Raw genomic sequence first — 16,518 nt, 5'->3', positions numbered from 1 at the left:
TGGGACTAATGATTTTAAAGCGGTGTGTGTAACACGAGACAACTTACTCTTGTTGCAGAGACAGTGGGTGAGAAAAAAGGGGTCATAGTAGAGTACTGTAGATTGAATTATGCTTTTGTAAAGCACTTACAGAAAGTGGGAGGCAGCAGAAAGTTGAATTTGTGAGTCATATCACTGGTGTGAAACTGAGTTGAAAATATAACAAAAAAATTGCTTGCAAAAAGAAATGTTAAATTACAAAGGAAATTGCTTAGAGACAGGTTTATTTGCACAATAAGAAAACGTGCAATTTTAATCTAGAAGAAACACATGTGCATTGTCAAAAAGCTACTGATTACTGCATTATATTTTTATCTTTTGAATTGTCACCTGCCACCTGAATTTTGTGTTTCCCTTCATGTAAATAAAGACATTTAGAGCATAAATTGGTGCAGGAAATGTCTCCAGACCCTCCCACTCATGTATTTCAGCAACAAATATTTCTTAAAAATACAGTTAAAATATCTTCTCGTGACCAAAGTCTTTCATCACAACCCTAATCTCAGACCTTTCGTCCCCACTACTTTTCAATACAAAGTGACACACTTGTACTAGTAATTATTCCATTAGATACTAGTAACTATTTTTAGGTGTTACTAATAAAATTAACAACGGCTCCGTTCTATATCTACATCAAATTACAAATCGTTAAAGAGAAAACAGAGTGCCTATTATATAGGGAGGGGTGAACAAGGGAGTGATTTCAGACACGATTAAGAATTGTGTGGCTTGTGTCATGGGAATATTGTCTTATCCTCTTGCAGGGATGTCAGAGGTCAAGGTCTGCTACAGAACAGCCCTCCTGGAGGTGGTAGAGCTTCAGTACCACATTCAAGCAAACACAAAACTTGTGGATGCTCGCTGACACACAAGCCTCAACCTCCCCTGGAAGGTCTGAACCATGCAAACATGTCAAAGCATTGGGTTAGGAAAACGCACGCACACACGCACACACCTCTTGTTTGCATCCATAAAGAGAGGCTCCAGTCGAGCTGACACGGAGTACAGAGTTGTGATCTCAGGAGGATGGTACGGAGTTTCTCCTTCCCCTCCCTCCTGCACCGTAGCTGCTTCAACATCTGTCTCCTCAGGAACATTGAAGGAGCGCAGTCTATAAAGTGTGTAAGTGTAAAAAGGAAAAGCAAAGATCACTGGGTGGACTGTGAGTTTGAATCTCAACCAAGAATTTCTTTAAGTTGAGGCAGTGCTTGGCTCACTCTGGATTTTTCCAGTCCACCTCCACAATGCTCTCCACACCCTTGGTCAGTTCTTTTACTCGCACAAGGTTATGCTGCTGCTGCATGGCCTGTAGAAACTTAGACAGCTGTTGGGGGGAAAAAACATAAAATTATAATAATATATATAATAATTATATGTGGAAAATGTCACATTCTGGATATCTAATATACCTTTTTATAGCTGGACTTCTTGATATCAAGTTGCTTTCCACTGGGGCTGAAAAAATTCAAAGTGTTTTCAGTACTAAATTGAAATACTGCTCAGCTCTGCTTAAAATATGAACTGTACTTTACCAGCAGGAGAACATGTGGTTACGGAGAAATGTACTGGTCAGCAGAGGGAGCTCTGACTTCTTCACCTTGCTCTTGAGAGCATGGAGAAAGCACTGCAACAGCAGGGCGTCCATTATCTCTGTGAAATCAGAATGTGACCGGGTCACATCCCGTGCTTTGAACATGCTCCCATTTTGCCACATCAGATAATCTTATTTTCCAGCTGTATTAGCAACACACATGCATTTGGTCACAATAATTACTCAGTAAGCCCTCAAAGCCTGCCCTGCAACCATTTAGTAGTTAAGGTCTCAGTTTGGTTTGAACCTGGGATAATGGTAATTATGAAGCTGATTTAGTGCAACTGTGGTGGCAAGTACTTCAAAACCAAATTTAAAACTTGAAATATTTCCATTTTAAATTACATTTTCACAAATATGATGGAAGATGTGACTAAATCCGATACCTTGTGGCATTTTCTGGTCGTCCTGGTTCCCTTCCTCTTCCTCATTGCCCTTTTCACCCTTCTCTTCCTCCTGTTTAGTCAGACTCAGTGCTTCAATACCGAAACAGGCTTGACCTGTGATTGTTTCACAGGGCATCTGCTCCTCCACCTCCTCCTCCACACTCTTCTGAACCTCTTCCTCCTCATCGACCTCACATTCCTCTCCACTCACCGCTTGTCCTTCACTCTCTGCATCCGGTAAAGAAGGAGGACCTGACTTGTCTCCATAAGCCCTTAATAAAGTGTATAGAAAAAACACATGTGCAAGGTTTACTCAGCTTTATGGCTGCACAGTGAATCCTGTTAATGTAATCATATACTTGGCTATAATTCTTTACACTTTCACAGTACCAGCTCTTTTGAGACTATTTAAACAGTTATTGAACATAATAAGAATCTGTATGAGTACTGTGATGTCAATATTTATGGAATAGTTAGACAATTTGGGAAATATGCTTATTTGCTTTCTTGCTGAGAAATAGATGAGAAGATTGATACCACTCATGTCTGTCTGGTAAAAAAAAAAGCTTCCGCCTGTAGCTAGTAGGCTTAGCTTGCATAAAGACTTAAAACAGGGGGCAGCTTGCCTACCAGGACCTCTAAAGTGAGCTAATCAACATGTAATGTCTTGACTATTTCTTGGCCAGGCATAGTAACGTCCTAGAGCAGTGGTCGGCAATAGGCGGCCCGCGGGCCAGAACTGTCCCGCTAGCAATAATATCTGCCGGCCAAATTGCTTTGACAGCAGAAAATAAATAAATAAATAAATTGATAGCAGCTGGTGCTGAAATAGCTCTCAGTCATGACAGCTACAGATACTCACATAATCACTTCCTCTTAAGTTATTGCACCATCAAAAAGCGCAAGACCGTTTTTTGCAGCAATAGGCTATTTTATGTCAAGTTTATTGAGAGGTTTTACTTTGAAAAGTTCTGAGAGTCTCTGGCTTGCTTGCCACACCTCTGAAAAAGCCTTCAGTAAACGTGTGATTGGATTCCCCTGAATTTCCTCAGGGAAATGAAAATAAGCGTCCATACATTTATGAATGCGGATCAAACGCCGGGACCCGCACACAGCGCATGAGTTCTCTTATAATCAATTTGTTTAACAAGGGAGAAAAAAATATCCACCATAGGTTGGGATTGATCATACAACCCTCCCAACATTAGTCCCACTCACTACCAACTGAGCTAAATGTAAATATGAGCATTCAGGGATTAGAAATAATTTGACAATGATCTGGCCCACTATGTAACGGCTTGAAAAAAAATTTGGCCCGACGCCAGGCTTATTTGCAGACCCCTGTCCTAAAGTCTTGTCACTGTGTGGTTGAAAGGCAATGAGCAATGACCCGAGAAATTCTAGGTATATCTATAGAGGTGCTGTATGTGCATTTTCTTACTTTTGGACAGAGCCAGACTCACTGTTTCCTACCCATCTCCTGGCTGTAGCTTCATAGTAAAAGCACAGACATGAGAGTGGTATTGATGTTCTCGACTAACTCTAGAATATGTCAAACTATCCTTTTAAACAAAAATGCAGGATTGAAATCTGCAGAAAGACAGGAGCTACTCACCAGAGATTATCCATGTACGTGTGGAGAACACACACTCCTCTCCCTTTCATACCCAAACTACGCATCTCTGCACTGGACACTGCAGCAGTGCCAACTGCAACAGGAGCTCTGCAATCAACCAGGAGAACAGTGTCCCTCTTAAATCTGTGAGGAGCATGTCTTTCCAAAACCTTTGTCAAAACTTACCTATTGCTCACTACTGAAACAGCACAGCAGTCATCTCCTTTCACATCTGGGAGGCCACTTGAAGACACCACCACACCTGGCAGCATGAGATCTTTGGGGAAACAGTATTTTTTATTTAATACCAAATGTTGTTACCAAATGTTCAGTAAATGTACAGTATTAAAAATCTGTCCAGGGGTCTCATTTATAAAACTGTACGAAGGAAAGACTCTAAAGATTGCATACGTACAAAACACAGAAAGTGTTTACGCAAAAAAATATCCTGATTTATAAAACAGTGCGCACGCACATCCTACGACGATTTCCCTTTATAAATCACAGTCAACTTGAAATGTGGCACATGTGAGCGAGCTCCTTGTCCAACCCTTTAAACGCCCATGGTTGCCTATAAATGGCCAGTGAAACGTCACTCATTATTATTAATAAGTACTGACTGCATGAAGATAAAGGCGGCAAATATTGACAGAAAAGCTAAAACAAGAAATTTAACCCAGTGTGAAACAGACATTCTTTTGGTGAGGCTGAAGCAAGAAAAATTATATTGTTTGGTGAGTAAAACGCGCACATACACGCAATGCTTGTGCACCGGGGGAAAGGGTGCACTAGAGCTCTGCCCCCTAACCAATCTGCAGAAATGAACATTCCTCCTGAGTAACTGTGGCGGAGGGGGACACATATAGGCTATGCAAGACGCACTGGATGACTCAGGTACATAATTTGGATTCCCTTGTTGGATAAGAGAGTAAACCAAATGCATTCCAGTTGTGTTTAAACATTTATTTAGGCTACACAAACACTCCACTCACTTAACGAGGCTGCCGAAGAGTTAAAAGAAATATGACTTGTTTTCAATTTAAATGTAATTTGTGCTACTGTTCACGTTATTTATGAGAATAAATTGCACTGCATGCAAGTATTAATTGATATGATTTCAGATTAAACTGTACAACATATTTGAGGCATTCATTTATAAAAACAGATATCTCTGTTTGTGTTTGTGTTTTGTATTATCCTAGATGATGTTGTTTTTGTGTGCATTGCAAATGATCTTCAATTATGTTTTTGTCGCGCACTTCAGGGAAAATCAATCAAACAGGTGTTGTCAGAAAGGCTTTCATCTGTTTGGCAAATTAACTAATAATATTAAATTAAGTTTTATTGGCCTATAATGCTCAGAGGTAATATTTCAATTTATACAATAGTTCACAATAGTATTCATTTCAAACGTTTCATCCTTCTGCCACGTTTCTCATTTCTCTAATTTATGTGCATACGCACGGCTCAGAGTTGGCGTGGAGGACCGCACATTCTCCCGTCAAGTTTGTTTTATACAGATCACATAGATTTGCTCAGGAAGTGGTGGACGCACGTTTCCAGCCCTGTTTTGTACGTATGCAGCGTTTATAAAAGAGGTCCCAGGTCTTGATCATAGGAAAAAAAAGTGTACCTGCCCCTCCAATTAACTTCTGAAGCACAGGAGGCCATGTCCTGAATGTTGGCAGGAGAGCAGGGTAGCGCCAAAGGACATATACTGAAAAATATGACAATGCACAATTACAATAAGCGTCTTAAAAGGAGCTTACAGTACTATATCCACTCAGTCATCTGAATTTAACTGAACAGCCAGCATTTTACCTGTAGGATAAAGTCGTTTCTCCAGTTCAAAGAACAGTGGATTTTTGTGAAGCACAAAGAGTGTTACGGCATCTCCTTTATGTGCATAAATCTTCACTACATTTAATTCCTCTTTGTTGGGGATCAGCTCAGACAGCTCGTCAGTGGACAGTGAAGGAAAGGCTGCGGATATGTCAGCTTTGAGCTTTCTCCTAAGGGTAATAACAAAAACAAAAGTCCAAGTGATTGGTTAATGTCCTACTAGCAATAACTACTGCTAGAGATACATATTTTGTACATAAAAAAAAAAAATTCTATTTGCACGGTTTTCTCTTTAACTGATCACGGTGATCTGCTGTTTCCACACAACCTAATAATGCCCACAGTTTCCTCAGACTCAACAGCTTACTTAACTGCCTAACAGGTTGAAAACGATTCATTTGCATATGCTGTGTATTTTTAAATTTAAATTTTTATGTCTCCATGCCGGGGTTGGGGGAAATATGTTTTCAGGCTGTCTGTCCCATTCTCATGAACATGACATCTCAGGAATGCCTTGAGGGAATTTCTTAAAATTTCTCAAGAATGAACTGATAAGATCCCATTCTTGTGAATGCAATATCTCAGGAATGCCCTGAAAGTGAATTTCATTACATCTAGCACAAATGTTCGATTGGACTCAAGGATGAACTGATTAGAATTTGCTGGTCAAAGGACAACTTCACTGTGACATCATATGTCCTTTTTGGCCATTATTGAACACCATAACTCATAAACAGGGAGATTATGACCATATTTCACAGCTGCCTGGGCACAGAATAGGTAACACTTTTGAGTCAAAGGTCACTATGATCCCGAAACAGGTTTTTAGCCATTATTTAAGAATGAATTGGGCGATCCCAGATTACACACACACACACACACGCGCGCACACACACGTTAACTGGGATGATTCAGAATCATTCTTTATTGTCATCAGTGGAGGAAATTTGTTTTCAAAGTCTGTACAAAGAGCACCTTCAACATGGATTCTACATATAGTACACATATACAGACAATGTACACATTTCTACACACATAACACAGGAGTGACATCATTAACTTGTCTGTGAGTTTAACGCATTGACACAAAGAGTAAACAATAACTAGCACAGTACTTCTCAGAATCTCTTCTCCTCATTCTTTATTTGTAGTGCCATAGGAATCATGACTGCAAACAACATAGTGGAGCGCACCTAGCTAATCGGGATCCTGAGTAAGTTTCACCTTGAGCTCATAGAGAGGCTTTGCATCTGAAAGTGCCAAGAAAAAAACAAAAGCACCACATTTTTTTGTAGCTATACTCTTTACATAGTAATCAAGTATGTATGTAAAATTAAGTATGTGTGTTTAGCCAATACATTCATGATAATCCTTCATTAATCAGTTCAACAATATATACTTACTAGAATCATATCATCTATTTAGTGATAACTTCCATTTAGCCGAAAATACACTTTATACATTTTTTTCAATTCCTTTTTTCACTACATATACTAAACGAGTCTGGACAGACATGGATGTAAACTGCAACTTCACTGGTTGGCGCAGTCATACAACCGTGGGGCTGTAATTCTAGTTTGGATTGTGGTTTTCCAATACAGGCCCTGCTTGTCAAAGAAATATAATTTTCCTCTGAAATTTCAGTGTTATTTGTGCATTCTGTCTAAGGTGAATGGCTGGTAAATATTCTGTCTCAGTGCACTGACATTTGCCAGCATTTATACACCCACTCAGGGTGATCCTAATAACCCAGGCTGAGCAATATAATAACCAGAAGCTGCTATTCATAAGATTTGACCAAATAAGAGGTCAGACTGAGACACTGACACTGAGACTTAAGTATTTCAGAGAACATTCTGGTTGAAATCTGACTAACATTGGCTTTGTGTTCATTTATAAAGAAAATTCTATTAAATTACAGCATGGACCACAATCATTAACTGATTTTACAATAATTAACAATATCCTTGATAAATATTCATATATTGTTAACTAATATTGAGCTGATTTTACCAATATCTAACTAATAACTACTATACTGATACTGCTGGGGTCTGAATCTCTTTGTTTAATTGGAAAAAACATGAAGCTTGACACAAGAACTAGGCTAACGTTACTCCAGTTTTGACTTGTTCCAGTACCTCAGGTGAGGTCTGATGTGTGGCCAGCCTTCTGATGCGTTTAAAGTTTACGTCTTTGTTTAGTTTTTAATAAACCACTACATACATGACATAAACTGCAACTAGAAATAATTGGCGACAAGCACTGACTCACCTGTCTGATCCTTTGATTACGGTGTTGGATTTGACACGAAACTGTTTGGCAAACATTTTCTGAGAAAATAAACAACAACTGCAACGAATTCAGCGTGTTCGCTTCTGAGATAATGTAACTGTTTTCATCACATCAGCTCATACATTATTAAACGCCTCCAGCAAAACCAGAGAAACAGTCTAATATATCTACAATAATCAGCTCGTTCGGTATGATGGTCCGACACATATTTGTTTCCGACGAGAAACTGTACCGCAGCAAAGCGATGTAATGTTAGTTCCGCTGGAAGAACAAAGCACATTGACGATGAGACAACAAAAAAATTAGTTATAAAACAAAGTTTTTATATCGCCATCCCAGGGCAGGGTGCATATAACCATATAATGCCAAAATGCCCGTCATCATTATTATTATTATTATTATTATTATTATTATTATTGTACAACTGCTTTAAATACACAGGTAAGTAATGTAGGCTATAAGTTTAATCAAATGGTAGTAGTTCATTTAAAAGACACCTTCATTAGCCTACACTGGTAACGTTAATGGCACATTTAAAACAGTGCTTAGCAGAGTGTTGAGCACTCAGCAGTTATGCAAGTGAGAGTGTGACTGGTGACTGTGCTCTTGTTAAAGGAGTAAAGAAGACACATATGGCCTAACAGTAGAGGAAGAAATCAGCAAGCAAAGACAAACAGACAGACAGAAAGAAAATGTAGCCTAATTGACAGAACTCCATTGCTGCTAGCTAACCAGTCTTACAAAGAAAACAAACAAAAACACAGGAGCAGACATCATTAGCAATAGGCTTCTGGAAAACCAGCTAACACTCCCCTATTATGTCAACGTTCTGTTGTTTGCTGTGAGGCCAAAGTATGACTGGCTTCACAATTCAAATCAGAGGCCCCTTTTCAGCGACTCCATTAACAGTTTCGCAATGGCATGCCAGTGACCACATCTGATTGATATTAATCAATTTCCAATAAAGGATGCAAACTTCACCTTTCTACCCTGTGGTTAACTTTGGTAAGGGTGCATTAATGCGTTTAACAACACAGACTGACGTTTATTTATCCCAGAGGGGAGCTGTCACTCATTTGAGGAAACTCAATGATAAATAGAAGTGAACATCTGTCTTTGTTTTAAAAATGTGAAGCACTTTGTGATACATGGCCTTTGTAGGAAAAGGGCTCTACAAATAAAGACATGGCTGCAACAACAAAATACAATGTATACAAGGTAGATTTATTTAACATTTTACAACACAGGGTTGTCTAACAAGATGGATGGTAGTTCCCTTTTATGCTACTCACAAAAAGCAAACATTATATACAAAACTTATCTACAGTACATGAGTGGATAAATAAAAACTCAACTATTTTACATGATAGGCTACAGTGCTAAGGATGAATTGAAGAGTCTCAGCCTAGGGAAAGAAGCTGTTCTGAAGTCTGGTGGCACAATATCTATGAAGATTCTCAGTCATCCAGGTCATAGTTATCCAACAAAGGTTAAAATCAAGGGCAACTGGACTTGGTTGAAGATACTGGAAGACGTTTTGTCCCTCATCCAAAGGACTTCTTCAGTTCTGACTGACTGGCAGGGAAACTCAGCTATTTAACCTCAGTTGGCCCGGGTCATCGATACCGCTGGTTTGTTAGTGTTCCTTGTTGCTGTGACGACAGTCGTTACAGTCGTTAAGACTACCTGTGGCCAAGACTGAACGACCATCGTTGGTATCTTCACCTGAGGTCAATAGGTTACGTTTGTTGAGTTTCCTGGGAAGTGATGAAAGGACAGCATTGTAAGTGGGGGATAAGTGGTGGCGTAGACCCCCTCCCCTGTTCAATGATGGCTTCTCAACCCTGGTGTAGATGGGTTCCTTGACACCTCTTTCAAACCTGTAAAGACTGTCGTCACAGCAACAAGGAACACTAACGAACCAGCGGTATCGATGACCCGGGATAACGACCCCACTGAGGTTAAATAGCTGAGTTTCCCTGCCAGTCAGTCAGAACTGAAGAAGTCCTTTGGATGAGGGACGAAACGTCTTCCAGTATCTTCAACCAAGTCCAGTTGCCCTTGATTTTAACCTTCGTTGGATGGTGGCACAATAGCATATTTTTCTGTACGTCTTGGCAGAAGGCAGTAGGGTGAAGAGGGTTCTGCTGGGTGGGTACTGTCTTTTAGTGTCCTTTGGGCTCTGCGCAGGCACCTCAGCTCACCGATGTTAATGATGCTCGGTAGATGGATATCAATGATCTTTTGAGCAGTTTTAATCACCTCTGCAGCAGGTGATTAAAAATTTGTACACATCCCATTCCAGTTTGTGATGTTTCCAGTCAGGGTGCTTTCTATTGACACTCTGTAAAAGTTAACAACAATTTGGCACGTGAATTTTGCCAAGTTTCCTTAAAATACGCAGCTTTCTATACCAGGGTGGAGATGTGAGATGACCATGTCAGTTTCACTATGATGCTGATTCCCAGGAATGTAAAACTGTCCTCCTGCTCCACTGATGTAGACTGGACATTTACATTTTATTCATTTAGCTGATGCTTTTATACAAAGCGACTTACAATTGCTATATATGTCAGAGGTCATATATAGGTTGCACGCCTCTGGAGACAACTAGGGGTTAAGTGTCTTGCTCAGGGACACAGTGGATTTGAACCTAGGTCTCTCACACCAAACGCGTCTTATCACGTGTCTTATCCACTGTTCCATCACTACCCAGACACGAGTGTGTGTCTTTTCCTAAAATCATCTATCAGCTCCATGGTTTTGCTGACGTTGAGCAGTAAGCTTTTCTCTTTGCATCAATCTCCTGACATGAACATTGTTTGATGGTTGTGTCATCCATAAACTTCACTACAGAGTTCTCTCCATGTCGTGGGTGTACAGCGTTAACAGGAGGGGGCTGAGCACACATCCCTGGGAGGGTCCGGTGTTGAGCACTAGAGAGGAGGAGGTGTGACAGCCAATCTGGGGTCTGTTTGTGATGAAGTCCAATATCTCATTGCAGAGTATGGTACTCAAGCCCAGAATGCTATGCCAATCAGTTTCATGGGGAGATTGTGTTGAATGCTGAACTGAAATGTATGAACAGCATTCTGATGTAGGTGTTTTTTTTCTTAAGGTGTGTGGAGATGGCATCCTCTGTGAATCTGTTGGTTCTGAAAGCAAACTGGTGAGGGCCCAGGCTGGCTGGGATGCTGGAGAACCAGTTTCTGAAAGCACTTCATCAGAATCAGGGTGAGCGCCACAGGTAGTCTGTAGTCGTTCAGACTACACACTGCAGACTTTTTAGGTACAGCAATGATGGTGGCTGTCTTGAAGCAGGTGGGAGACAGTGATATGTTGAAAATGTCAGTAATAACATCAAGTAGCTAGTTGGAACACGTTTTTAGTAAATGGACAGGGATGTTATCAAGCCCAGTTGATTTACCTACATTCACTCTCAGCAGGATTCTTCTCACAGCTGCTGTGGTTCCTGACAGTGGCTGGTCCTCTGGAGGTAGAGTAGATTTTACAGCTGACTCTTTGTTCAGGAGATCAAAGCGATAATAAAATGTATTAAGCTCATCTGGTAATGTGGCCTCACATATGATGGCGGTGTTCCTGCTTTTGTAGACTGTGATGTTTTTGATCACCTGCCACATACAGTATCTTTGGTGCTGTTGGTGTTGAAACCTCTCTCCTATCTCTGCTGATGTCTCCGCTTTGCCTCCTTGATGCCAGCTCTCAGTCTAGCTCTGGCGGTGCTGTATGCTTCTTTGTCATCTGACCGCTTAAAAGCAGGCTTTTGGCTCTGTATAGAGCCTCTACCTCTCCATTCATCCAGGCTTTCTGTTTGGGGAATGCTTTTTTTGTCTTAGTAATCATCACATCATCAACACATTTGCTGGTGTATGATGTCACTGATGAAGTATATTCCTCAAGATAGGAAAAGTGTATATTGGCTATATATATAGCTTTGTTTAGTCTAATAAATAAACAAAATAAACAAACAAAATCCTAAAAAAGGAAATATTCTTACTTATATTTTTTCTCATCAAACAGAAAATTATAAATATGAATTTAAAAGTTTTAAAGTTTCTCACTTCACTGAACTAATTCCCACGTCAACTTGTTGGACTGCTCAGTTAGCTGTGATGCCCAAGCTATTTTTTTGGAGTATGAATTCGACAGGCGAGATTAGTCTCAATTCTTACACATTGTATCTTTAATTAAATTGCATATGGACAGAAAGAGAGGTGAAACGGAATTTATCCTGACTATTCTGTTGTGACTACTACTGGTACATGCCAGTGTTACTGGTGTCAACTGACGTGTGTAAAATCACACGACACTACGTGACATGGCCAGCGTGTGCTACATGTAAAATGATTTCTTGATTATATTTTCAGGATGGATTCATCACTGTCAATATAGTCAGTTTGGCCAGACAGTAGTTATTGTTTGTCACACCAAATCATTTTTCACTACATTTACACCTGGTATTAAAATGCAATCTTTATCTGGATAAGTTATCCAGATAAGGAAAAATGCATGTTAATGGAAGTTGTAAATGTGTTGCTTAAAAAGAACTGCATGAAAAATTAAAGCAATGAAGGCAAATGAATGGAATACAACAAGAAATAACTGTGTGCTGAGGGTTTGATTTGCACACATCTCTGCAACTGATGTGCTGTTAACAAGGTATATAACTGATCTGGTCACAGAGTAGCTCACACGCCAGTACTGCAACACTCTGGGACAAACTGACACAATATTTTTTATACAAAGAAAGGTATTACATTTGCAGATTTTTTGAGACAGGAGAAATAATTAAGAATTTGTCATAGACAGCATTTCACAAGGTTTATAAAGGTTCCCCTAACCCCCTAACTCAACAACACACTAAACTATGTGATTTTTTAAGGGAGTCTGGGGTGGACATGCCACCACCTCAAATTATTCACACAAGACAAGAGATCCGATCTCAAAATGGATAACCAGAAAACATTATAAATACCAGGTATAAACACAAAGGCAAGATTTGATTGCTTATTATCCGGATAGCTTATCCTGGATACAGTTCACATTTTAATACCACGTGTAAATGGGGTGATTATTTCTGTCTTTCCCCTGCTTGACTCTTAGGCTCTTATTTTTCAGTAAATTGCTGGCTCGATAGTCAGCCAATCACAATTTAGGATTTTGAGGGGCAGGGTATTTGTGGGGGTGCGCTCTCTTCCTTTCCCCAAGCATGCCCCTGTGTTGGACCCCTTTGCTGCTTTAACGCCCATTTCAGTCCCGAAGATTGGTCATTTGTTTATCCATTAATTGATGTTCCCTTTTTTTAATGTAATTTTATTTATTGAGTGATAAAACGCGGTGTGAACTCCGGGCCAGTGTCTGGCAGTCTATCAAGAATCACAGAAAGTGAACTTCCTGAACAGTCACCCGGTACAGCTGCTTGTGGAGGACTTGAGTGAGAGCTGTAGCTGTCCTGGCTAGCGGTGGGCTAATATCACACAAGGACAACATGAGCTAGGGTGCTACAGCTATCTAATCTAGTAAACTAGCCACCTCGTGCAGTGAGAAGACGGGAAACGCACCTGTTGGACAGTTATCACTCGTGTTGCCGCAAGTTAACATGTCGAATCAGCACCAGCCGATCCAACAGCAGCCTAATCAGATCTCTGCTCCTTTCCCACAACTGTCTGTGAAACCTTCCAACAATCCTCTTCAAATCAAAAGGAATTTAATAACAGACGATTACAGATTAACTAGTCAGGTGCTCGGGATGGGGATAAATGGCAGAGTGTTGGAAATATTCCACGGAGAGAGTGGAGAAAAGTATGCACTAAAGGTAAACATGTTGTCTTAACCTCGCAGATGTTTTGTTACTGAATTACGTATGTAAATTGATTACTATATGGAGAATAGACGCGTTCTGTTGCCATGTTTTTCAACTGTTAACGTCAAACAGAAATAAACAAAATTTACACTCCTTTTTTAAAAAAAAAAAAAAAAAAAAAAAGTGCTTTGGCCTAGTGTTATATAGTTAGAGTTTGAAACCTGCACCACTAAAATTTCGGATTTTCTAGTAAAGATAGCAGCAACATGTAATATTTACAAGATAAACTGTTGGCTACCACTGTGGGTTCAAGGTACTTCTAGTTACAGTGACCGATATTTAATATGGGTTTGGATATGGACCAAGACATGTGTTCAAGAGTTCAGATGGGGGTTTTTCCATATTGCTCTCAGGATGTGTCAGAGGTTGTGAACACAGTTTTGACACTTGAACGTCTGGCAAGTGCAATTGACCTAATGTTGTTTGATTTTCATGTATTTGACCGAAACCATTATGAACACAAATTATTACTGGTCTGTGGGATAGGGTTTGAATGTTTGAGTTCCTTTCTTGTCTTCTGTACACATTGCTTAAAGATACTCAGGGGCCAGTCTTTTTTTTTTTGCCACAGTTACTTGTTATCTACATTTCTGTGATTAGAGAACAGTTTTCTTAGATGCCTCTGAAATTGTCATTACTCATGATTTGTGTGCAGTAAACAGGATTAAAGCCAGCCAGCCTGACTAATAACCTTTGTGCATTGAGGTTGCCTCCACGTGGTCATCAATCACAGAGAGTGCAGTCAAGGCTGGACCCAGAATGTATCACGCCGAACTCTGAGTTGAATGTTAACAGATGCTTTGCTCTTATCTTTTTTTTTAAAAAATCTGCTTCTCATACACTGCTTCCTCTTCCCTCTCCTCAGAACAGTATGTGTCTGCTTTTAAGTCTCATGTTCAACCAATAGGAGAAAGAATTATATTGCCTCGCTGCATTCCCCTGGGATCAATTAGTCTTCTCTAAGGCATGTGTGATGCATATCAAACTACACAGTACCTGTTTTGATGGCAGCATTTAGAGTTACAGTTGAGCGTTGCCAGAGTTCAAGAGGTGAGGTCAGATCACCTGTAATTATTTCTGCATTTAGGTGATCATCCACAATAAACACCTTTTGTCAGGGTTAACTCTCTGTTCCAGATTTTTATGTTGGCCTACCACCTGGGGTGTTTTTGAAAGAGGAGTGTTAACTTTTCCTATCCAAATGTTGCCAGCCAGAAAGAGAGAGGGGAACATGCCTGTGTCTAAAAGTATCCTCTTGCGAAAGGCTCGAGATGACTGAGTGATTATGACGTGTGGTGCGGTACACCAGGACACTGTCATGCAAACAGCTTTTATTAGGGAGGGAAGGTATTTTGAAATGGGGAAAACAAAATGGAGAAACTAGCAAATGACCAAACATTTTCCTGACCTTTTGACATTAATTTTTTCCCCAATGAGAAACAAGCGCCCCCCACCCCCCCATTCCCACTTTTCAGTGTGTGTCTTCTAATTTGTAACTGCGTTCTTGTATGATTTCTTGCAAGAGACCCACTTGTTTTAGCAGCAGCGTGAAGATATATGGTATTTGTATTCGAGAAGAAAAGCACTTCCAGTCCAGTGCAGTTTTTGGAGAAACAAGTTATCGATGCCTTCCCAGTCTCATTCTTGGAATGTCAGTAAACCATCATCTTCCTCTTGCACCCTGTTAGATAAGCCTTTGCGCTGACATTTCTGAGGTCTTGTGAAGGCAGTGCATCTCAAAAAATGAGGGCAGTTTTTATTATGATATATGGTGTGCGAGACAGACTAATCAAGGCAAGGAAATCCTCTGAATGTACCATAGTAAGTCACAGTTTGAGAGTGATAATGAAGATCGTGAAATAGACATCCTTGACATTGCTACACATTTTTGTGAAAATATTGCAGGGGAATGCAACTCTAATTCAGCATGCAGATATCTTCTCTTGTGATATGTTATTCATTTGTTAGCAGAATTAACTGTATTCAGATTGTTCTACAACCAAAATTGTCCACTTCCATTGAATCACATATATTTGTACATATGGATAATTACATTGGTTAGATCACCAAGAAATAAACGAGTATAAGTTTTACTAAAAAAAAAAATTGAATGTCAAGATTAAATATGTATATTACACATTAAAGGCAGTTGTTTCAGAGCTGATCTGCAACTAGGGCTGCAACTTATACCTAATTGGATTATCAATCAATGTCAGTTAATAGTGAAAAATGCCCATTTTTAATTTCCCAAAGACCAAGGTGATGTCTTCAAATGTTTTATTTTGTCCAACCAACAGTCCAAAACCAAAGATATGCAGTATACTATCATATATGACATAAAAAGTTTTGAATCCTCATATTTGAGAAGCTGGAGCCAGCAAATGCTAATCTATTTATCGACGAAGCAGCTCTTTTTTGCAACCGAGGCAAAGGATTCCATCGTCCGGTGTCCCGTAATTGCTTCAGAGCAATGGTACTATTAATATCGCCAGGATTCACACTGTCTTTTTCTTTTTTATCTATCTAGACTGTTTTTTAATTTGCTAAATTCAAAATAAAATTAAAGCTGCAAGCAGCGTTGGGCGGGCCCTCGCACTTGTAAGCGCGTCCGCGCGTGAGCCGGCCGAGTTGCACATTCTGGAGTTCTGCCGGTGCGGCTGTGAATTTCCTACGCGTTTCCGACGCCGCATGAATGTGCTATATGTCACTTCCTGTGTCCCCTATGTGGAGCTACATAGCACTTGCCGCTATGAATATAAATCGGTATTGACGTGTAGATGTCTGCGGGGTGGGAGAGTTATCAAGCACGTAAAGTTTGTTTCAGATGTGAACATGTACACTGAACAATAATGTACCCAAACAATAA

General features: G+C 39.9%; 2 protein-coding genes across 4 annotated transcripts in view; one reads left to right on the top strand and one right to left on the bottom strand.

Annotated features, from left to right (window-relative positions):
• The window catches only part of eif2d (eukaryotic translation initiation factor 2D), a 12,645-nt gene extending 4,669 nt beyond the window's left edge, over positions 1-7,976 (bottom strand). The window contains exons 1-10 of one of the 2 annotated variants that reach the window (XM_046057532.1): positions 7,748-7,975; positions 5,453-5,643; positions 5,265-5,348; positions 3,818-3,908; positions 3,632-3,739; positions 2,017-2,288; positions 1,572-1,689; positions 1,449-1,494; positions 1,257-1,363; positions 995-1,150 (exon numbers count right to left, since the gene is read on the bottom strand). In XM_046057532.1, the coding sequence (XP_045913488.1) occupies positions 995-1,150; positions 1,257-1,363; positions 1,449-1,494; positions 1,572-1,689; positions 2,017-2,288; positions 3,632-3,739; positions 3,818-3,908; positions 5,265-5,348; positions 5,453-5,643; positions 7,748-7,803 (1,229 nt within the window). In that variant the 5' untranslated portion in view covers positions 7,804-7,975. Of the gene's footprint in view, positions 1-994; positions 1,151-1,256; positions 1,364-1,448; positions 1,495-1,571; positions 1,690-2,016; positions 2,289-3,631; positions 3,740-3,817; positions 3,909-5,264; positions 5,349-5,452; positions 5,644-7,747 lie in introns of both variants that reach the window. The other variant, XM_046057533.1, reaches the window with a different exon arrangement.
• Positions 7,977-13,014: 5,038 nt separating this feature from the next.
• Positions 13,015-16,518, top strand: part of LOC123975825 (MAP kinase-activated protein kinase 2-like) — a 16,865-nt gene continuing 13,361 nt past the window's right edge. For both annotated transcript variants that reach the window (XM_046057608.1, XM_046057607.1), the window contains exon 1: positions 13,015-13,604. In XM_046057608.1, the coding sequence (XP_045913564.1) occupies positions 13,389-13,604 (216 nt within the window). In that variant the 5' untranslated portion in view covers positions 13,015-13,388. The remainder of the gene's footprint in view (positions 13,605-16,518) is intronic.

This window comes from Micropterus dolomieu, linkage group LG08 (assembly GCF_021292245.1).
Source record: "Micropterus dolomieu isolate WLL.071019.BEF.003 ecotype Adirondacks linkage group LG08, ASM2129224v1, whole genome shotgun sequence".
Classification (NCBI taxonomy): Eukaryota; Metazoa; Chordata; class Actinopteri; order Centrarchiformes; family Centrarchidae; genus Micropterus; species Micropterus dolomieu.
This window is presented reverse-complemented; position numbering and strand designations above follow the sequence as displayed.